Raw genomic sequence first — 23,697 nt, 5'->3', positions numbered from 1 at the left:
AGATGAACAAATTGAAACCATACACACACACACACACGCACAGTGTTTATTATTATCTAGTCCCTCCCTCCTTTGCAGTCACTATTCACTTTAATGCCTCTGTAAATAGTGTTGCGGTGGGGGTGATGCCCCCTCTCTCTGTTCCCCTCGACGCCCTCTCTGCCAGCCATATCCCCCCTCATGTGGCACTCACAACCACTCTCTCTTCCCCCGCTGTAGTCTGTTTTGACTGGGCTAAATCCCCCCTGTCCCAAATATCCTCCTTCACAGACATGAGCACAAGCCGCAGCTATCTGTCCGCCCAGAGACCTCTAAAACCCTGCAGTCTCAATCCATTATAAACACGATCCCACCAAAGGTAGATCCTGAAATCCTACCCATGTCATCTGTCCCACCTCAAGCTCACGGACACATACGGCAGCAGCCCTCAGCCCCTGACTCCTCTGAGTAACACTACTCTCCACCATGCCTCACACCAGCACCATTAAACCACATGTAGCTGCGGCTGAGCGTTGGCGCTAACAGCTTTAGCACGCCAGGCCTCCCTGCCTGGGCTAACAGTGGCCGGAGTCTGCCCTGTGTTAAATCAACGAGCCACTTATGTGGTCGGTCAGGTACCGGCCCCTCTGACCAGCACTGAGGAAGGCAGGGGTGAGGGGTGAGTGAGTGAGGAGGAGGAGGACGAGGGAGGGGGGGGTTCAGCTGAGCTGAGCCACCTGTGGCTTGGAGACTCACTCAGGTCCTCTTAGTGGTCTTGGGTTATGCCTTAATATGCTTTACAGTTTCCTCTGACGCGGCCCCTCCCTGTGCCCCTGCTACACACACACACAAACCTCCGCAAGTATACTTGTGAGGACAATGTACTGCCCCACATTCACTCTCTAGAGGCTTACCATAACCGCTGCATTCCTAACCCCAACCTTAACCTAGTCTTAATTCTAATCTTAACCCCAAAACCAAAATAAACCAAAGTAAATCTTGTGGAAACCGAATTTTTTGCACAAATGATCGTGTGAACAGATTTTTACCTCCACAAAGTAATGAATGCACGGCACACACACACACACACAGACATGCTCACAGTGTTACATTTTCATAAACCATCTGCATATGACTCATGCAGTTCTTTTAGCATTTTAGCATACAGACTGACACCCACCACTTTCAGAACCAGGATTAGTTGCTTCTGATGGGGTGGCTCTGCAACATTCACCTCCGACCACAATGCACCACAGCAACAACAATAGTGGAGTAAATGTGTGTGTGTGTGTGTGTGTGTGTGTGTGTGTGTGTGTGTGTGTGTGTGTGTGTGTGTGTGTGTGTGTGTGTGTGTGTGTGTGTGTGTGTGTGTGTGTGTGTGTGTGTGTGTGTGTGTGTGTGTGTGTGTGTGTGTGTGTGCGCGCGCACACTCACTGCGTGGTTCCCGGGGTCCGTCCACGGTGACTTTGATGGCGCGGTGGTAGGTGGCCACTTGCGGCGGTCCGGTGAACACGGTGATGGTCAGAGTGAAGCTCTTTCCTGCAGCACAGCAAACACACCCATGACAGTTACGGAAGAGTGTCATTTCTCTTCATAAAAGGCCTTTTCCCGAGCGATCTGCAATCTATTTTCCTCTCTTGTTTGCAACAATACTTCACTTGTTCAACTTCAAACCATCACCGGCTTTTGTCCCGCTGCAGCCTTTGAATTAAGGAGGGGAAAACAGGCAGAGACCACCTCTTTTGATGGCCCGGCTGCGGGTATGATTTAGATTATTGAGAGAATGCGTTCCAGATTGTCCGAAAGGGCTTACAGCGATAGTTTATTGTTCAACAAGGCAGGATCTTGCTCCCATCTACATCGGAGTCCGTGCAGAGGGAAGCAGGCTGTCTCATGAAGCGGCCCCGGTGCTCTGAGAAAGGCATCTCTTGTTAAAGAGAGACTGCGTGGGAGGAAAGACGAACAAGAGGAGTTCTCGGGTCGGCTAATTGACTGCAGAAATGAAAGGTATATTCTACTTTTTAATTTGGACACGAGAGGCATTTCCCTCTCAGCTATTTTTACATTAAGAGGAAAACACAAAAGGCCGAGAAAAAGGGCCAGAAAAGGCTCCGAGGAGAAATTCCCTCAGTAGTGGAAGAATTTTGTGAACAATTAAGAATTAGTTTTAGTTGAGGACATTTTATTGTTTGTGCCTGAAAACTGGGAGGTTTTGATTTGCTCAATAAAGCAGAAAAATGTTGCTCAGCAGGCCTGCGCGTTAACCACGACCTCCCATCCCTCCAACAGGCCTGCTGATGTGTGATTTTTCTTTTTTTTTCTTTTACATTATCATTACAGCAATTAAACACAACACCCGTGATAAACATCGGGCTATAAGCATTTTGGTGGCAGGGAATTGCTCCGGGACATGAACTGCGATGTGTTTTCTTTTTCTTTTTTTCATCCATCCCTCAGACTTCCAGCACGTGGATAATTATTTGTATTCCCCAGGATTAAGAAAATTACAGTCGCATCGCAACTGTGCGCCGTGAGGCAGGCCAGATGTTTCGGATGACACCCGTGGACGTCAGTTGGCAAAGTGTGGGCACTCTCCGTACCCAAACCTAAATGATTCCAGCTTTACAGTTGTTTTTTTTTTGTTCAATCTTTGTAATAGACAACAGAGACCAGGCCAACACTGACAGGGAAATATTTTAGAAGCTGGATTTTAATGTGTGTCAGCGTTTCCTATATGTGACCAAGATGATATTTTTTTAGATTCACTAAAAAATAATAACACGCTGTCAGATGTCAGTCGTCACTCCACTTAGGCCCAGACATATGACCCATCGTTTTATTATAAGCACGTCTCCAAATGTTGCTGCAAATGGAATTACAAGCCCTCTCTCCCTACGTGTGTGTGTGAGAGAGAGAGAGAGAGAGGGAGAGTTTCAGCTCACCTCGTCCGCTCCTGCCCACGAAGCGCAGGTCGTTGAAACGGGCCACCTGGTTCTTCATCACGGCGGACGCGTTCCTCAGCTCGGCCGAGTAGTTCTCGTCGTTCCCGGCCATCACTGTGACCAGAGTCCCGTCGGGAACATCACCGAGAGCCACGACCTGCACGGCAGAGAGAGCGGGCGGTCACTCTGGCCACCAAACCACACCGCGCGTAAAACCGCATCCGGATCCCCAAAATATTAAGCAGGAATACCTTCACAATGTCAGCACCTTTCCAACAACAAGTCTCTACATAAATCACACAGCTGAGAGGTTTCACTAAGCAGACCTCTGTGACATCTAAATGTAAATTATATTATAACACTTGCATGACATGCGTTTTATTACCAATTTCTGTTTATTCGCCTTGTGTCCTCATCGGGTCTAATCCAGATACGTGATTTAAACAACCCAGGGTTTAATATTGACACAAGCCACAAATATGTACCCATAAATCGTCAACATCAGCAGGACAATAGCCTATAATAATACTAAAATGAGCTCAGATCTATTTGCTCAGACTTCTTGTAATTTCAGACCTCTTATCCGTAAAAAATATTGTCTCGATTTAAGATGTTACTATTTTGGATGGTGCCGTTTAAAGCTAATAAAAGCAGCAGAGTGTCTGCACACGTTTAAATAATATCCCACACAATGGCATAATGCAGAAACCAGAAAGCACCACCTCCAGAGCCCACTCTTATTTATAAATACATGCAATTAAATTAAATGACCTTAAAATGTAGGCGATCTTGGTGGCGTTTAATCAGTTTTTACGCCTTTTCTTAAAGGTTTCCCACAGTTAGAAGCACACAGCGTGCCTAATTATAGTTAAATGATAATAAATGATCATTAGAAGCCATGTGTCTTGCCTTGAAAGCCACGGGGAGCGTCTTGTTGCACCTCCAGTGAGACGGGAGGACGGAGCAGAGGAAGTTGGGGCTGTCGGTCCGGACCAGCTCGCCGGCGTGGTCCGCCAGGACGTCCACCACGTTCCTGGCGTCCGGTCTTGACCTGAGGGGCCCCGGGGTGGCCATGGCCCCGTTGCCGTCTCCAATCTTGCTGCAGGGGAAGGACGTGGAGGGCGGCGTGAACCGTCTGGTGGTGGGCGGCTCTACGGGAATATGCATCACAACAGCTTGGGTCAGTGCCACCTGACTGGGTTGTTTCACAGCAACACTCTTGTTTTGGGGAAAAACGCTCGTTGTCTTGTTTTTTCCTCCAGACGCCGGTGGTCTCGGGGGTTCAGTGTGCGCGCAGAGGATGGAGGCGAGAGCGCACTAAGTCTGAGTAATAGAGAAACAACACTGTGATGACTGTGTGCTAGATCATCTGCACAGGACGTGTCAGCCTGACGAACATCGGGCTCGCTCTGTCTCACTAACTTCAGCGGAAAAAAGTACAGACGAAAACTCCAAAGTGTCTCGCGGTGCTGAGCGTGTCTTCTATCGGCGCTCTTATCTGTCGCGCACTTGATGCTGACAGTTTCAGACGAGTGTCCACAATGTATCAGTACCGCAAACTACCTGAGCTTTCACTTTGAAACCTCAAATCAGTCAGTGAGTCCCCCTAAATAATTTGCTGCCGATCAGTGACAGTGTGTTGGCAGTGATCAGGTAATCCAGCAGAAAGTTAGACAGTCCGGCTGACTGCCTTTGTAAGTTAAACAAAATTCTACTAAACAGCCAAACTTTGCCAGACGCCTCTTCAGATCTCACCAGACTCCGTAGAAAAAATAGCTAAATTTCTAGAATCAGACTGAAGTTGAAGCACATCAGTGTCCCTTTCTTGCGTAAAAGTTCTTGCAACTTTATCCTCGCCGGATCTCCCCCCACAGACAAACGCAGCGTCCCCCCGCTATGAGAGACACTGTCCTGTGGCCGAAGTTCCTTTAAAGTTATCCTTTAGCGCGGAGCTACGGGGCGCGAGAAGGAGCCGCGAGACTGAACTGAGTGCAGAGTGCCGCGATATTATTTTACCCGAGTCATTTTAGTGTTTAGTGGTTGGGAGTGTGGAGGTGATTTCCACCAATGAATCCGCTGGGTTGGGCTTTCACCAGACCAATCAAAGTCTGCGCTGCTCCGTCTCTCTGCCCCGCTCTGTTGTTACACACGAGCTGAATTATTGATACATATCTGTGCTTTTCTCTCTGCTGGTGTCTCTGTTCACCATCTAGAGCAAAGGGAGCACACAGGAGACGGCGTGAGCTCCAAGGATGGGTTTCTTTTTAAATTTTAGATTTTTTTTTTGTTGCAAATCTGCATGAAAAATGAATCATTCGGACACAAATAAATACATGTTTCCTGTAACCTTCAGCTTGTGACATTAGACTCTGGGATTTAAACACATAGGCCTAAAATAACAGATTCTGCTGTAGTGCAAAGCAACCTCAGTGTTATTAATTATTGGTTTTACAGGGAGGGGGGCACTTTAATTGATTTGATGATGAACTGAAGGATGTGCGCCTGTCATGCTGCTTAGTCACAGCGCCTTCTCTGACCTATTTTTACTGGACTGGCTTCTAATTTATCCACACAAGGATTTACACTGCAGAGGCCTGTGGTTTGTAACTCTCATTTATTCATTTTGGAAGAAAAAAAAAAAGTTATTATATCTGGCGGCTTCACGCCTCCTTCGCAGGTAAATAAGAGTTTCATCAAATGAAATTATGGGTGTAAGACAGATCCGTATCGCTTTAATTGACTGAACTGAATTAATATGAGAATTAAAGCAAACAGGCAAATGTGCTTCTTCCACATCAAACAACACAGCAGAGTAATAAGTGTGTGTGAGTGTGTGTGTGTGTGTGTGTGTGTGTGCGCCAGAGGCTGAATTCATTAGAAGACCTGAAATGTTGCGGGTTCATCAAATGACGGCACACCCTGCGCGCCCTCCGCCATGCTGCTTTCTGACACTAGTTGGCGCATTTGCCTTTTCAATCGCTGTCAGCTCAGACTGTGTGAGGCAGACATTTCACATCTGCACAGAAAAGGCAAACTTGTATCTGTGCTCTGAGACAGTCGGAAATCTGAATTAATTTCTGCCTAATCACTCAAACCAACGGCGCATGTGAGGCGCGTCTGTCGCTGAAAGGAGCACCGGTGACATTTTTTCTTTCCACATCTACATTTGAGTTTTTGATTGAATCAGAATAATATTTATTACTGTTGAGATATTAAATTATTATAGATGCTCTGGCTTTTATTCGTTTGATAACTGCGCGTTGAAACCACGTAATAGATTAGAGTTAGGCCTAATATTTTTGTCTCTAAATAGAACACTTAGAGAATTAATTATGGGTTCTATATTTTGTGTGTGTGTGTTTTCTAAAGTAAATGCGCGAGAAAATGATCCAACATCGCTTAACAAACTGAATATCCGTTGAGCTTGTTGGGTCTAGTGAGCATTTATTATTAGAAATTCTTCTCCATTAAGGTCGTGAACATTATTCTGAAAGATTTTGCTACTCGACCGGTGAAGGAATTAATTCAGTAATTTCTTCTTTCATAAAATATAAAATAAAATAAAGTGTCTCAAAAAAACACAAAATAAAAAAATGCTTTAAAGTAATAAGTCATGTAGATTTTCACTGAAGCGCATTTTAAAAATGCATCCAATCAACCAGTGTTTCAGCTTAATAATAACTCATTTTATTTCGGTGCGCCCGCCAGTGGTTTTTAACTTGTTTACTTGCTTGAGAATAAATTAAGTGCAGTTAAGTGGCGCAAAGGAGCAGCTTCAGATTTTCCCCTAATTTCCCTCCTGTCACACCGAGTCAGAGCCACAGCTGGAGAGCCAGATGAGGAGCAAAGACTGAAAAAGTTACAGAGAAGAAAAAGATAATTCCTTATCGCAGAAATGTCCACGTGACTTCACAATAGCTGTTTATGTGGGACCACACGTGGCCCCTCAGCTCACACTGTCAGCGGTGGAGTGTCAGTGCAGCAGCCCCCAACACTTAGAAACAAATCAAATCAAATCTCTAAGGTATATTATTGGCTGTCAATATTGAGTCAACATTAGTTCTATAAGTCAAATCTACATTACTGTTGCTCTTTTCTCATTTTTTAAAGTTTTAAATCAATTATTTTTTCCTTTTCCCTTTTTTGGAGCTCCACTTTTAGAGTCAAAGAAATATTAACCTAAAAGCTTGTGTAACACTCAACTTGCAACTTGTTTGTGGTTGCCTGTTATTTTGGTGATCTAGGACAGTGGTTCACTGGGGTGTTGGTGAATCAAGGGCGCTCACCAGCAAAAACAAAACAGAAAGAAAAAATTGAACAGAATTTAAAAAATGATCATAGAAAAAATGAATAATAATAATTATTATTATGATAAAACCATTCCCATCCCCATCAACCTGAACGACAACAGAAATCTTCCTTTAGAAGAGGGGAAAAAAACCTATGACCCGTGGCCTAATGTGTTTATGTGTTCTTGACTTAAAAATGTAGGGAAACCTCACAAATCACAGAAGCTAATTCCACCGTTAATCAGCCCAGGCAGCAGCAGCAGCTACATCCTTACAACCCTAACTGCAAAAAAATCACCTCTGATCAGATCGCCTATCAGGCTGTCTCTATTTTGAGTGCAGCTCGACTGGGACAATGACAATGCCGGTGATATTTTAGTCATCCTCCTGCTCTAGTTCATTATTAATATGTGACCACACTCCCCAGCTATACCCTGCTCAGCTGTAATGTGCGCTCCGGGCGCCTGTCACATTTAGACCTCTGCATTTCAACGTGCAGTTTCTACAGTTTCAGCCGCACAGGCATTGAGGACAGAGCCCGCCGTGCCCCTGAACGATTTTTAATGATCCGGGTGGGTTGAGCCTGAAATCAAGACAGAACTGGTGGAGGATATGTGAAACCCCAGACCCACCTCAGATAGGCCTCGGCATATATGCCTCTTAGCATTCAAAAAGAAAAATGGATCCTTGGTATATAAATCAAGAAATCACATCATTGTTTACTGATGGTTGTTCTGTGAAAACTTGTGAACCGAGAGGCTGCCGTCATCCCCGTAGTCCTGGCCTGAATCACAATGCACTCATAATAAAATAGGGTTCCCTTTGGTATCAGAAAATGGTCTCTTGGCTATAAATACATCATGAAACAACACTGCAGTCAAACGGCTGTAAATGAGAACTGGAGAAAACGCACAAAATCAAGTTTAACTGACGCTAAAGTTCCTTGGAGTCTTAACAAAGAAGCACTTCCTCCACTGTGAGTATAAAACCAAAGGAAACCCCACTCATTTTAGCCTACTGTGTAATGAGTCAGATTGTAAAGACTAATATGAGTATGATCCCCATTAGTAGAGAAACCAGTGGAAGCCTTTGGGCTCTGTAAACTTATACCTGACTCTAAATGCCACCCACACTGTTCTCAGTGCCACTTTAAAGTCACTTTGAAGATGGGAACGGTCTCAGATACGTGGAGATCCCTTTAAAGTTTTTCATCTTTTTCACTGAATATGATCCATTAGGCTGTGTAAACTCCCGGGCTATTTTCAGATATGCACACATAAGCCTTTGGATGGGTAGCTATTCATTTGGAAAAGGGGGCTATGAGGGCAATTAGAAATAGTTTGAGGTTCAGCGATGACATAAGACAAAGATTTCTATCTTTAGAGGAGCTGTGGCGGTCACACGTTTCTGTACATTCACAAATTACAGGGCAAGCTTTGGCCCTCAACCCACCGAATGCATTCCTTCCGAAAAGTGTCTGCTCGAATTTCAGCCGGGGGTTTCTGCTCAGTGGAAATATGAGTGTTCTGAATGGACGACTTCTATGAAATGGAGTTTTATTCCTCTCGGATTAAATTAGCTCTACTTTGGGGCTCGGGGTATTTTTTTGTATGAATGATGAATTCTGCGGTGGCTGTGGAACGCCAGGCTTGTTTACCCTTCCCTCCTTTTTCATTTTTCCTTTTTTTAAAAACGTAGCTCGCTATGAAATGGACTTTTTCTGCTTGATATGACAAGAGTGTCTGTGATTAGACTTCCAAGCATGATGTAAGTCACCAAAGCCATTTGTGCCAGTGCCCTCAAAGCCAAATCATATTCTAGCGTTGGAGTGTTTATATACACAAGTATATGGAGGAACTTTTAAACAACAGTGAGTGGGTACAGACTGTTTGGGTTTTGGGCTCTTGCAGCTCTGATGGCTGATTCTCTCTCAAATTTTGATTACATAATATGTCAGCACATCACAATTGGTGGTCATTTTTGTCCATTTTGATGTTCAGACAAGAAAATAGGAAACACATTGAACAATTTTGATTATATAAATTTGTATGTTATTTTTTTCTCCACTAGGGCTGTCTGTGTTAGTTTTAATGATCACTGGAATGTGCTTGTGTATTCAAACTTTGTTTTAGCCAAAAAAACTTTATTTTTATTTTAATTTCTATAGTTTTCCTCTATAATTTGCCCCTTTTAGTACTTTATACATCCAGTAATTCACGACAGTGTCAGGCCCCAATTCCAGATCCTTGAACCCGTTTACAGTCTGTACTATCCTAAATATGATGAAGAGGATGGTGTCGTTTCCAAACCGAGCAGCTAATTACTATGTAAGCGTGATGAGTTGAGATGCGGCAGTCACCAGAGGAGACAATGAGCACATTCATCTCATGCATCTTTAATATTCTGCGTACATTTTATAAAAGGTGCAGAGCAGAGCCAAGGGCTTATAAAAGCCCCCTGAATCAATTGAGCAGCATAATGGCTGCTGGGGGACGACTCCAACTATGTTTTTATTTCTGTCTGCTGAATGTAAATGGACTTCTTAAAGACTACATTCATTTTCAAACATACCAAGCATGTGTTTGTCTGTCTGACACTTCATTTCATATCGAATACATTATGAGATGAGTTTGTTAGCGGTGCCACTTTGATGCTCTCTAATCCTCCAGAGCGGTGGTGAAAAGTAAGTATATTTATTTACTGAAGTGCTTGTACTCTGCATTTAAATTTTATGCAGCTTTATGCTTCTACTTGGGCACCTTTCAGAGGGAAATATTTTTACTCCACTACATTTATTTGACAGCCGTTGCTATAGGCAATGCGTTGTTACACTGTTAGACGCTCAAAGCGGCAACATTAACCAACATTTCATAGAAAAGCAAAGATAAGATATTACTATAAAAATGAATACAAGTGTGTGTTGCAGAATTTATTTTTTTGTTCTTTGCACCCCATTAATCATCTCTTGACCCTCAGAGGAAAGTTATGACCTGTGGAGGACAGCCGACCATTAACTACCAAACTGACTCTAATGTGGTTGAAACCAGCTCCACCTGGACGAGCTGCAACAGTAAAGTGCGACTAAGACACCGATGCATTTCTACGAATAGTCTGATCATTTTTCTGCCAAAGAGCCATTTATCTGCAGAATGACTGCTCATTGTGCTTTAAATCAACACTGTGTCCTTTTTGAGAGAATACAAGTCAGTCCTGTTCTCACTAATGAACGGTTTAAACCACCATCGGCAAAACGTACTCTCTCTCTCAGTCATTGTGCTCAGGGCTTTTGCTGCTCCAGCCTCACTTGATCTGGTATGACCAGTGGCATATGGTGGCTAATGTTAGCTAATGTTTTGCTAGTAATACTTTTTCACTTTTACTTAGTAGGATATCAATTGCCGCACTGTAACTTGTAAAGTAGTATTTTTACATTGTGGTTTTGTTACTTCTACTAGGTAAAAGAGGGGCCTTGGTGTGTTTGCATATCAGATTGCACAACTTCTGTTTTTAATACCCTAAAATCAGAACTCGCTCCTTTCCTGTTCACAGTAACCACAAGAGTCATGAACGGCACAGTGAGACACTCTGATTGGTTCAATGTGATCGGCGTTCGGGGGTTGAACGTGGTCAGGCCCCCACCCTACCCTTTCGGTGACAGTTCAGTGGCACACCCCACACCCGTGGCAGGCGGTGGGGAACTCGCCGTACACCCGGGTGTCACGGTCGCTCCGCCCTCACATCATCTGTCGGGTACACTCACCCAACGATGACAGTCAGCAGCCTGTGATGTGGTTCCCAGGCCTGTTTATTCTTTGGAAACCCACTAAAAGTAGCATTGGATGGTAAGCTCACCAAAAGGCCCCAGTGCTATTATAGGAGCACTTTGGGTTGAGTTTTGATCTGGTGGGTTTGTAAATAGGGCCCTGCCTTGCTGCGGGGCACCACTTTTGGGCTACATTGTTTAGTGTGACCTGAAGGAAGCTTTTTGATAGTGATTTGTAATCTGGAACCAAATGTAAAGGCCAAAATTGATACGACTTGTGGCGTTTTGGATTGTGTACTTCATGAGGACATTAGTGTGTGCTTTTCATAATGTCGATGCTGATGGACAAAGGCCTGCGAAATGGACCCTGCTCTACGTTTCTCCATTTCACTGAAGGACAGATTGTATTCTTTTCCAGGGTCTTTATTTACCCCTGAAAGTCAGTATAACTTTTAAATCTAAATGAGTCCCATAAATACGTCAACTCCCCCATTTTTTTTCAGTTGTGGTTTTTAGTGTGAGCTATAATCATTTCTCATCTTTCTTTGTCTCTGTGTCTGTCTATTTGTGTGTATCGACACACACACACACACACACATCCACATACACACACAAACGAACTGTGTTTCTCCTTTTCTAGCGAGAGCTTCTGATGCAAGGACGGCAATCTGTAATCTGTAGTAATTGCATGTTGCAGAAAAACATTTTTCCGCTGTGGTAATCGCTGCAATATGTGCAGTTGCTTTGCCAAAGTGACAGCACCCCCACCCCCTACAGACGCACACACACACGCACGCACACACACACACACACACAAGAGTATCCTGACTCACTCTGACTTTGCCATACGTGCCCAGCTAAAACTCTGGAGACTCTCAGAATGGCTAAGAGACAAAGACATACAGACAAGCAGCTATTGTATTGTGACAAACTTGCTACTGGTAAGCACACACACACACACACACACACACACACACACACACACCTGTGGTGCTGTCATGCTGCATTCACCTTCTGCAAAAGATTTACAGTTCCTGCCAGTGACAGTTTAACTGCCATGCAGCCCCGGTGCCAGAGCCCTGCCAGAGCCCAGCTGCCACACACAGATCAGGAGACGAATCTTTCACAGGAGCCACATGAATCCACTCTCTCTGCTCCTTTGTAACAGCTATCACACAGTGCAAGCAGGTGATGAATCTACCCCGAGTAGAAGACTAATCCTCTGATATTACTTGTAAAATACATCTCGGAGAGCCATTTGTCAGAGTTCCTCCTCTTTAGTGGAAGTTGTAGCCACATTAAATCTAGAGAGTGTAGTGACAGTCTGTGGCTGAGCCGTTGATGCATATTCATCAGACCATTGTCTACCGTTTCACTGCTCTGACACCAGCGTCTATTCTACTCTGTTGGACTGTGGCGCAGGTTTATGAGGTCATCACCACAGTGAGACTGAGGGTAAATTATGGTGTGTGTTGAAGAAGACAGCACGTCCTACTTGCTCTTCTGACCGCCTCAACTAATAATAATCTCTCTCTCTCTCTCTCTCTCTCTCCCACCCCTATCATTGCAGCTCAGCAGCGCCGCACATTTATGATATCATTATCCACTGCGTCATCACCCCTTTGCCCAACAGATCCCCAAAATATGTCTGGGCTTTCTTGCGTTGCCCTCGCCAATGTGTAACCACGCACACCTAGTATAAGGACAAGTAATACTCAGAGACATTTATAGATACACAACACAGACACCAAGATTGCAACCAGACTGTGTGTGCAAACCTTTTCCTCTCTGGGCTGCTACTCTGACTGCTGAAGCCATCCAACCTCCCAGCAGTTGAACTTCCCTGTGTCTCTAATGGAGTCTCTCTGTCAGATCAAACAGCTCCTACTGACGGGGAGAGGAGACAGATCGCAGCGCTGGAAGCCGTTCAGTCTGACAGCCCGAACACGTTTGACTGGCAACGCAGCCTGTGTCTACTCTTCCATCGCTAGAGATCCCACACAAATATAGTAGCGCCACCAGAGAGGGAAGAGGGGGTGAAGAGCGGGGAGGGGATAAGGCAGACCAAGCCTGTCGGCTCAGAAAATAAGTTGTGAGGCGTCCCCCTCACACAAAGGCAAAGCCCCATAGCTCAGTCTTTTCTCAAAATGAAATCGCATGTGAGTCGAATATTAGGAAGTGCGCATGGCTTCCAGCAACCACCGAGCCATTATAGCAGAGCCTGTAAACCACATTTTCACCAGCAGACAATGCCCCTTTGTGCTTGTTGTGTGGCTGTCCCCTCTCGCTGGAACCCAAAGAGTGTGTTTAAAAACTGTGGAGATTTTAGTGAAGAGGCAAGGAAATGTGATGAAGATGAAGTGTCAGTTTTAGATCTCTGGTTAATTAGTGGCAGTCATGTCAGGAGGGGCAAGCAGGACAGTCTGCCCTCATTTAGCCCCATGGCGAGGGGGACCTTTGATGTGGTTGCACATGGAATGCTGTTGTTCATTCCTCTCTGCAACAAAAGCCACATGTTTTTATTTTTTGAGACTAGGTCCCGGTTACTTCGAACTATGAAGGAACACGGTGAGGTATGTAATGAATGGAATGAGCGCTAACCAGCAAAACACAAGTCAGAGAGGACTCTGCCAACCGGGCACTGGGCCAAATGTATTGTTCTTAGCTGCGATGTGTGCTGATTTTCAAATGGTTTTAAGAAGACAAACTCTCCCAGTCATCCCTGCTGTCTGTGCTTGTATGTAACCACTGCGCGCACACAAATACACACCATGTACTCATTTCCAACTTTTCAACTATTGTCATCAGTGTTTGTCCCTTTCAACTCCTTTCATCGCTGTTAAGGGACTCTTTCAACAGGGGTCATTCCAGGTTCTGTCACACTCATTCAAGTGCAAATGGACTTCAAAGCGCCCCCAAATATTGAATTTGCATTTATTTCCCTCTTCAGAGGAGTTCAGCCTCCGGAGCACCATCTGACTCACCGCAGAATCCAACCAGATTTGAGCAAGGAACCCGGCGCTGGTTTCCTGACAAGTGTCCGTGCCACTTTCCTCTACAGACGTGAGACAACTCTTGGAAAGTACTCAGCTGGCCTTCAGAGCTTTTCATCGTAAGGAAACAAGGGTGTGGCGACTCAGCCTGCAAGCCAAGGAGCTCAGCAGAGCACTTAGATACCTAATATTGTCACCCATTATAAATCTAAACTTTTGGACACTAAGTGAATATTGTCATTCATTTCAATTGACTTGAAATTAAGTCAAAAAGAAATGAATCATTCATGTCCAAACGCCACAGAGCCTTTCTGCAGCGAGTGCAGAGAGTTACAGTGTTGCATGCAACTCTTTCTGTGAAGCCTTTGGGCTTGATTCCCAGTTCTAGATTAAGCAAACCTAATTGGAGGCTAAAACTTATTTTCAATGGAGTCCCTCCATTCAAATCATTGCTTGAGTCAAGGACTTGGCTTAATTGGAGTCCGGGAAACCAACCACCGGGGAAACCCGTGTGTCCGAAGTGACTGAATGTTTCCTCTCATCATCTCCCTTGCTAATCAGTGGTGGCGTTGCCCATGTACAGTTAGCACCCTGGCCACGTGGAGCTAGCATAGTAAGGCAGGACTTTCCCTTCTTTGACTCAGGGCCTGAGGCGTCCACTGAGGCTTTGCTGTAACTGCACACTAATCCCCTGATTGCTGTGTTTAGGCCCGGCATGTCGCTGCTCCACGTCAAGGCGGCCACGGCTAACGACGAGCTAATGACACAACGATGACAAGGAGCGTTTGTAAACCCAATCAGTAGCCTGGAGTCTGGCTGCCTGGTGATTAGGTTAATCAAACTATACTGACTGAATGACTGGCTCGCTGTCTGCCTCTTATGTCATCACACTGATTAAAGGGGAAAAGTTGTGTTCAAGTCCGTCAGGCCCTCCTAACACAAACGTCTTTCTGCCAGGTTGGCAGTGTTAGCACAGCTAATTGTCATGCTAAGATGCACAGAGCTGAGAGGATTCCCTGTTTAATTGGGGACAAGAGCTGGCCCACTTTAACCTGGCAGAAGGTGTAAGGGTACTGCTAAGTTCATGCTGCACTAAATTTCTTACAACAGAAATCACACCCCATAGTGCAACCGATGGTCCTTGACGTGCAAAGGTTTGAGAATCCGTTTCTATGCCACACTTAGATTTTGTGGACAGTGAACACAACAAGATTGTAGCTCACAGGAAAGGCTCACTGGTTAGGAACTCGCTGTTCTGTCAGTGTGAGAGTAACCACAATACACAGTAGCTGGTTAAATATTTTTTTAAGCATGAGACACAAATTGGCACTTTATAAAATCAAGAAAGCAGTCTGTGATATTTTTCAGTTAAGTCCTCTGCTGTTTAGTCACCATGTGGGTAATTCTGCTGGACTAAGGCATCGGGAGACCATATGTTAGTCCTGACCAGCTATTACAGTGAGGTCAGACAGCATTTAGGGGGGGGAACGTCACGGCCATCATGTTGACATGCACTGCGCCTCTCTGACTCAGCATTGGGAAAAAAGTCAGGCGGTGGACTTCTGCGTGTGTGTGTGTGTGTGCGTGCATATAGACTAGATGTGCCAGTGTGCATGTGTATAACGTAAAGTTCCCTGTGCATTTGTGCTCGTGATGGCTGCGTCTGTCGACCGTGAGAAGAGCATGTGCAACAGGCGGAGTGACCTCATAGCAGACAGACTATGGAGAAGAGATGGAGGGGCCACTTCTGCTACACAGCTGAGGGGGAATCCCTGGCATGGTGTTTCCTACTGAGCCAATACAAGAAGTGAGCAGCTGTAGAGAAAGTACGAGCTCACTAAAGTTTACTTCAGGGCAAAACCAGCTGCATTACAGGGATAAAGAATGATTTTATAAATTCGACATGAATTTTAATTATGTAGAAATGTACAAAGTAAACTCAGGATTAGAAATAAGGAAATATTGGCAAAATTTGAGGTGGACGCAGACAATAATTTTTTTTTTTTAATTTAAAATTTCTAACTTACAGGAGCAGTCCAACCTTTCTGGAAATATGCTTATATTGAATTGAGGTGCAAACAATTGTTTTATTTTATAGGGTGGTTATGTGTGGGACTATTTGACCAGGCAGAGTCACTTCTTTGAGTCTTGTCATTGTTGTGCCATGAATTAGTCCGACACACCATTCCCCTTAAAACCACAAATTGTTATTTTTAGACTTTTTACATATTAAACAAATGCGAAATAATTAATGATGTTTAGAGGTGCTGGTTACATGTCAGGCTAGCTGTTTGCCCCTCTTTCCAGTATTCATGCTAAGCTAAGCTAACTGGCTGCTGATTCATATTTAACTGACTATATGAGAGGGGTATCGATCTTCTCATCCAACTCTCAGAAAGGAAGCATGTACACTTATTTACTAAAATATCAAACTACTCTTTTCATTCATCTTTTAGTCATGAACAGTACTCGCTCAAATGTGCATGTCTCTGTGCTGTGCTGGGTTGAAAATCACAATCAGGTGGCCCATTACGGATGCAGTTAGCAGCGTCAGTTATTTGTAGCCCCAATGAACAGGCCAAGAGAAAACTAAAATCCCATTTTTGAAATGCTGTCTCCACAAAAATCAATCCCCAGTGGTTAAAGTTATGTTTAAGGGGAGGGAAGATGCAACCCAAAACAAGTTTTATTGCAGCAACGACAATTAACTGTATGTAAACAAGTCGAGAAAACAAATTCTGGGAAAATAGAGAATCTGAAAACATTTCATAGCCTGCAGCCTCTCACATCCTATCATTATCTGCATTTTTCCTCCACCGTAATTAAGTTTTTTCTTTATTACTTATGGGAAGAGGGATAGGCTATAAGGATGTTTTGAGCATGATTAGTTGCTCATTATGACGTGAAGATTCAGTCTGGAGGATGGATTTTTTTTTTTTGTCTGTGAAAAACATTCCTTTTGATCCTTTGATAGTGACAGAATGAGTTCCTCTGGCCCTCAGATCTTTGCTAAACTTTCACACATGATAAAATGAAACCCTCTGCTCCTCCTGTGCTCCATCTTATGTAAAACAAAAAAAAAGCTGCTGATATGTTCCTGAACATGTGGGATCTCCATAAGTTTGAGTCATTTTATGTGCTGCCGACCAGACCCATGCCCGCCCATTAAAGTAATTTGTGGGTTAGAATGCAACTGTAATGTTAAAAACAAAAGTGCACAGCAATTGACATTGTGCTTAGTCACAGGCAGCTTTTGCTTTTCCTCTTTTCTTAGTGCAACAGAAAGGATGCTGTTGACAACATCTGTTTAACGATACAGGGAGGGGTCTAAACAATAAGTCCTCTTCATCTGAGTCAAACTCAGGTCACAGCTCTCTAATTGTACCCAGAGTTAGTGAAAACAAACTAAACCTGCGATGACCCAAATATTTTATTTCAGGTTTATGCTATTTCAAGTTTTGCCTAAAATTGCAAGCAAATTCCGTATACCAGGGTAATTGCTGCATAAATTTAGGTTAATAATACATAGATTAGCTTACAATAATACTTGTGTTTTTTCTACAAGCCCAGCCTTACCATGTAATAAGCTGCGGGGTTGGCCTGTGGTTTAGGGCGTAGGTTTAAAACAAAATTGAAAAACAGAAAATTGCAAGAAAGGCCTATCCTCAGTTTAGTTGTCCACCATGCAGGACGAATGAGATCATGATGAGTCTAATAACAGTGATGTGGGTTTAATCATTTTAACTTCAGGGTTTATATGAAATATTATCGGCTCGTAAGCGAAGCAAATTAACCATAAAGAAATGAGTCATAGAAACAGAAGAGCCCCATCCGGTATGAGCATTACTTCTTAAAAATCAAGCTAAAGAATTTTACATTGTGATCATTTCCACCTCGTTATCCAATTACACAAGCGTTTTCAGAGTCTGCATATTTTCCTGCCTGGATGCAGTTTGTTCCTGTTTCGATTTCTTAGTCTAGACGCTATAAATTCTTCTTGCGTCACTTGCATCATATCTGGACGTTTGTGTCCTTCATACCAATTATTTTCTGCCGCCGCTCTTTAATTATCATGTAAGACTATAGGACATATTCGCTCCTTTTTTTCATTTTTGTTCCATCGGAGGGTGACCTCAGTGAATGTGTTCAGCATTCATCCCCTGAGGTCACTGCTCTCGCGGCTGCCATGCACGCTCAGACCCCAGAGTTTAACATGGAGGCTAACTCTGGATGAACTGTGTTAAAGGGGGCTGAGGCGCCGAGCCCAGTGTTCCTCCTGCCTGCCTGGCCCAACACCAGCCTCAGATCTCATGCGCTCCTCACTGGATGCTGCTTCAGAGTCGGCACAACTACAGTTTACTTTCCAGTAGGATTTACAGAGACCCCCCCCCCCCTCCTTCAGGATTGTTTGTTGAAAGAAGTTGCTCAACCTCTCAGAGCAGTTTTTTTCCTCAGTTAAGGAAACCTTTAAAGCATAAATCCATATTATCAGATGAAAAGAATCTGGCCCCTGTGGTTGCTTGTCGACCACCAGAAAATTGTATTTACTACTACACTTAGCACGACTTTAACCTTGACCAGCTCAACGCCGAGCATGGTGGTTGGAGCCAAAAGCGTACAAGGGTGGAGGCAGGATTGGGATTAGTCGACCACATAATCAGCACGCCCCTCTGCATACTCTACCTGGAAGCCATCTTACTGGCAACCCCTGAAAGTGTTCCCCATAAAGTCGTGTTGACAGACGGTGAAAACGGCGAGACGGACCAAAAAGTAAATAAGTACCTCCAAAAACGTTTACAGCCCTAATCAAGTCCAGAGCGTTCCTTCTATCCAATATGCCTTCAGAGTTTTATAAATAGATATTATACTCGACTAAATTGGAGCCAGGATTTTGCCGCTCTGTGGCTGTCATGAGTTTTCTATTATTTGCTTTCACTTTAGAATATTGAAACTCTTAAAATCTGGTTACAGATTTCAGCCTGCTCAGCCCAGTCTTCATGTTTTGGCGTCACTCAGGGGCCTCACACTCAGCCGGATTTTGAATGGGCTCCAATCAAGCTTGTTAATTTAAGAGAGGAGAAAAAAAATCGTCACCATATGACTTTGTTATTAATAAATTCACCAGAGGCCAGCCATGTGTTCTGTCAAATTTATTGCCTTTTTCTTTTTTGAGCTACTGTATAGCGCCTTTTTATTTGCCAGTGGTTCTTAGTTTGAAATTCTTCTTGAGTTTTATCCCCTGCGAATGACTCATTTTAAGTTAACATTTAAAGTGTCTTTTGCTCCCCCTGTGCATGTGTCTCTCAGGCTTCTCCCTCCCTGAAAAGTTGTCGAACAAACCAGACCACCTCCCAGAATCCTCCAAAATAACCTTGCTACAACTGTGGTGAGGCACGGCGCGTTTCTCACACACAAGCCCTCACTTCCATTCATGCAGCGCAATAAGCCAAACATATAAAACCATTCCCACCCTAATAAACCGAGGCCTTTTTCTCTGCCACAATGGGAGCTGGCTCCCAAGAGCGTAACACTCTAAAAAACGGACCCCTGTATAAAACAGCCTGCAGGGAACAGGACGGCCCGTTCCAAGTGGAAGGAAATGCGGTGACAGAAAGTGAGCCAAGGATATGACCCACCACACAAGCCCAATCACAGCTGCTATAAACCAGGTACCCCACCTGATGCAAACACTGCCAATATGTCAGGATCGGAAAACTCAGTAAAGTTTATACAACTGTGCTTCACTGGGGGAAAGTCCGGTGCTTTTTTTGGAGTCAACTGCTGCTGTGTAAACGTGTCTCAGAAATGCTGCTTTCTGATTATATAGTGGAGCTGCTGTGTTAGGGCTAGCAGGTGTAGCCTCATTGTGGTTATTATCAGTGAACTGCAGCAACACTGTGAGTCTGCATCAGATTAACGCCTCGTTGACACAAAGCTCTCCGTCTCTCTTTCTCCTTTTTTTCTCTCAGAACATACTAACTGTTATATTATAAGCTTTTTCTTGTGCTTGGACGCCATGAGAGCGACAGCTGCTCTTGTGTGTGACTCGGTGTGCATGCGTCACATGTCTTACGTGTGTGTGTGCGTGCGTGCATCTGTGTGTGTCTCCCTGAGCCTTAGCGGAGGACTGAGGTTTCTGAGGTGAGGCGTCCTCTCGCTTCTCACGCGAAGTGCATCTGATGTTGCACATCACATGCCTACATGTGTGCTCTGTCTGCACTGTGTTACAGGCTGACATGTATTACCAATACAGCATCCACAGTATGGACTAATGGTGTCTGTATTTTGCCGATATCAGTGATAGTGCTCGTGTCTTTTTGAAATGAAATGACGAGTAAACATAAAAAAGATTTTAGAGAGATCCTTTTTTTTTTTTTTTTTAAATTCAGGAACGTCATTGAGCGTAGTTTCTGTGTCTCGTTTCAAATGAATGAGATGTTGCTTACAGCAGGATTTCCTGACCTCTGAATGGATGAATACATTATTTCCATAAGCTTTTCGTTGCACAGCACTAAAGTCAGAGCTCGGGAAGCCAGACATTTAACAGTCTCCTTGATTTTCTGTAACTGTTCCTCTTAATTTCAGTTTGATTTGCGTCTAAAAACGAGAACTTGCCAAATTGCTTTGCCTGTGTAATGCAAGTTGTTAAACTAACCGCTGGGGTATTTTGCTTACATGAGGTAGTCCCGATCTGAAATGCTTTCAGATTGAACTGCAGGACTTAATGACTCTTGGCCTTTGTTCTCTCGCAGTTCGGTTTCAGTCTCCTGACAGAACGAATTGTAAAAGGATATTGCATATTCACTAATGATTTCCAATGGATGATTACAGCTTTAAATGCTCGTCTCTTTCCCCCCTCCTGACCTACTGTCTCACATCTTGTCTCACTGCCGTGGTAGGGCTCAAAATGAAAATCAGGCGCCCGAAAGCACATTACGTTAGAAGTTAAAACGGCTCATAAGCCTGATGGACGGCATGCGTGGAACCTGATTTCAGTGACACTCTGTAAACAGTAAGGAGATAAAGGGATGCAGATCCAGCGGTTATAGAGAAGAAAGGGGGGTAAAAGCCTGAGCCTTGTCAGGAGGAAACTATAAATGCCTGAGTGTCTGTAGAAGCTGTGAGAACACTGGAACATCATCCCCTGTCACTGCGGTTCCACCGAGGATATCAGAGGATTGTTCTCATGTGAGACACAGATGTACTGAGTGTGTGTGTGTGTTTTTGACGGTCTGTGTGTGACTGTGTGTGAGTGAGGCTCCAGAGATTTTAAGATATACTCTGCAAACAATTAGGAGCTGGTGGTGCCTCTCCTGTGGCTGTCTCTAATTAACACTGCAACAAGGCCTTAATTGGGAAGGAGATTTCGTTGGCTTTTTTCTGCTGCCTTTCGGTGGCTGTCTCTGCGGCTGTGTGATGAACAGCAGGAACAACTGAGTCCGCTGGCCAACATCAGATTAACAACTTCAGCGTCAAGACTCCTTCGTGTTTATGTTTTCAAGAGGCTTATCACTTACGGGAAGATGCTCAACAAGCATGCTAGTTAAAAGTTTAAACCTTCTTCTTCTTCTCGACACTCAAGAGCCTCACTGTTTCCAAGTAAAAGCTGTCTGATTGGAATCACCATGGCAACAAATGGCTTCTTCATTGAGGCTGGCGTTTAGCGTCGCCAAGTATAGTGCACTCACCTCACCACATAGACCAAAAGTACCTCCTGGAAGTAAAGCAGAGTGTGAGAGCCTAATATGTTTTTTTTCTTTGCTCTTTTATTGTATTGCCGTGTTCCAGTAAAGGGCCCAGTCACATGGAGCCTCTGAGCTCGTATTCTCACAGAGAGAGCACCAGGTTTCACTTGATAATGAATGTCTGTGGTGAGAATCCCATTATGGCGCCACTCCATCAAGCCTACAGAAAACACAGGAGCGGCGAGGCAAAGGCATTTAAGGGCCATATCAGTCAACTGGATGAGGGCTACCGTGCAAATCAGATCCTCGTTTGTGAACCTCCCTCAGCACACGTCCGAGTGTGTGTGTGTGGACAGAGAGAGATAAATGCATTCACACGCTACAGCTACACATTTGAACGTGTTAGGGTCAATGCGATTTTGTCAAAAGAAACAAGTTGTCAAGCTGATAAAGCTGCACATGCAAAACAACTGGACAGGGGGTGGGAGGGAGGTGTGGGGGGGTGAGGGGAGGGTTGATGGTGGTTGAGAGAGGAGGATCAGCACTCACCTCTGAGTAGACTGCTGCTGTAGTTGGAGAATGAATCAAAGATGCTGTTGGATGCCATGACGGGGAAGCCTGAACGGTGTGGAGCCCTCGCTGCAGTCGATCTCCACAGACCTTGGAGAAGTTAAAAAAGGAGGATTGAAACACAGAAACGGGAGAGAGAGAAGTGGGAGAGAAGGAAGGACAAAACTCCTGGAGCTCAGAGCCCGTTTGCAACCAAGAATCTAGGGTTTGTGACTACCGCAGGAATCCCAAGCCACAAGCCTGCAGAGAGAGCAGCAGCATGTGTTAGCAGCAGCACCAGGAGACGTTTGAGAGAGAGAAGTGGGGAGAAGGGGGTCAGACGGAGAAAGAAAAGAAGAAACAGAAAGAGAGGGCAGCTGAGAGAGAAGCAGTAGAAGCAGGCAGCAGGCAGCAGGCAGCAGCAGCAGTTGTGTGTCCAGGTGTTGAGGTGGACTCACCAGGGCAGGAGATGTGACGGGGCCCACCTGACGGAGCCTGGGTGGTGGAAGCGGGCCAGCAAGGAGGGCTGGGTTTGTGGTCCTCTGTCACGCAGGGGGCTGAGGGTCTGAGGTTAGCCAGCTAGCCTGATCGCGTGGTCTGTCTTTCTCTTTCTCTCCCACGATGGTGGTGGCCTGACTTGAGCGTCAATGCTAGTAAAAGGCTAAAAGCCACAGTCTTTCTGCATCCTCCTCGCCATCCTCCACACAGACACACACTCCTCTCCGTGAGTGGTGGAGCCCACGTCACATGTCACGTGAGGTCACCGGGCCTCTCCCTCCCACCCGCTCACCCTCCTTCCCCTCCCTCCAGTCTTCTATCGTCTTTGCTTTTTCTCTGGTTTCTCTGCCTCGGTTTTTACTTTCCATGCTTCTCCTTCTCTGACTCGCCGGCTTCACTCTCACTTTTCATTGGTCGTCCAAGTTTTGGAAACATTCTATTTTCTTTTGAGTTCAAACCAGGCAGCGGCCTGCGCCACTGTGGCTCATTGAGGTTTGCAGAGAGCACTGAAACCACTGTAGAAGAGCTGGAGAGGCATTAAAGTGTATTAAGCCAAACAAATACAAAGACGGGAGCAAATCAGATGAAGAGAAAGAGAAGATGAGAGATAACTGTGGCTGTAGCCGCTTCAGGGAGACAGGAAAGTGTCAGTCTCTAAGCGAGCGCGTTGTTTGTGACTGTATATGTATGTCCTGTGCTAGTTTTATGTTTGTCTGACTCACAGCACATCTGTGTTTGCAAGAACCAGTGGTTTTGGGCCTGCAAAACCTCCACCCTCACTTACCACTCGATAGTATCATAATCTTAGTCTCATTAGAATCAGCACTGCCAGTTGCTCGACTGTGCTTTGGGTCCTCTTCTCTCACATTCTCCTGTTCCTGTGTCTTTCAGATTATACCCACCATCCTTCATTTATAGTTTTTCTTTCTATGGCACCCTCTCTCAATCTTTTATGATATATTTGTGATTTTTACCTGAGCTTTTTTGTGCAATATGACA

The 23,697-nt window shown here is 44.7% G+C and overlaps 1 protein-coding gene across 1 annotated transcript in view; it reads right to left on the bottom strand.

Moving 5' to 3' along the window:
• runx3 (RUNX family transcription factor 3) overlaps positions 1–22,843 on the bottom strand; it is a 47,948-nt gene extending 25,105 nt beyond the window's left edge. Inside the window, exons 1-5 of the mRNA XM_070841944.1 lie at positions 22,659–22,843; positions 22,201–22,311; positions 3,831–4,072; positions 2,922–3,078; positions 1,414–1,518 (exon numbers count right to left, since the gene is read on the bottom strand). Coding sequence (XP_070698045.1) covers positions 1,414–1,518; positions 2,922–3,078; positions 3,831–4,072; positions 22,201–22,258 — 562 coding nt within the window. The 5' untranslated portion in view covers positions 22,259–22,311; positions 22,659–22,843. The remainder of the gene's footprint in view (positions 1–1,413; positions 1,519–2,921; positions 3,079–3,830; positions 4,073–22,200; positions 22,312–22,658) is intronic.
• Positions 22,844–23,697: the final 854 nt, after the last annotated feature.

Source organism: Pempheris klunzingeri, chromosome 13, assembly GCF_042242105.1.
Source record: "Pempheris klunzingeri isolate RE-2024b chromosome 13, fPemKlu1.hap1, whole genome shotgun sequence".
NCBI lineage: Eukaryota > Metazoa > Chordata > Actinopteri > Acropomatiformes > Pempheridae > Pempheris > Pempheris klunzingeri.
This window is presented reverse-complemented; position numbering and strand designations above follow the sequence as displayed.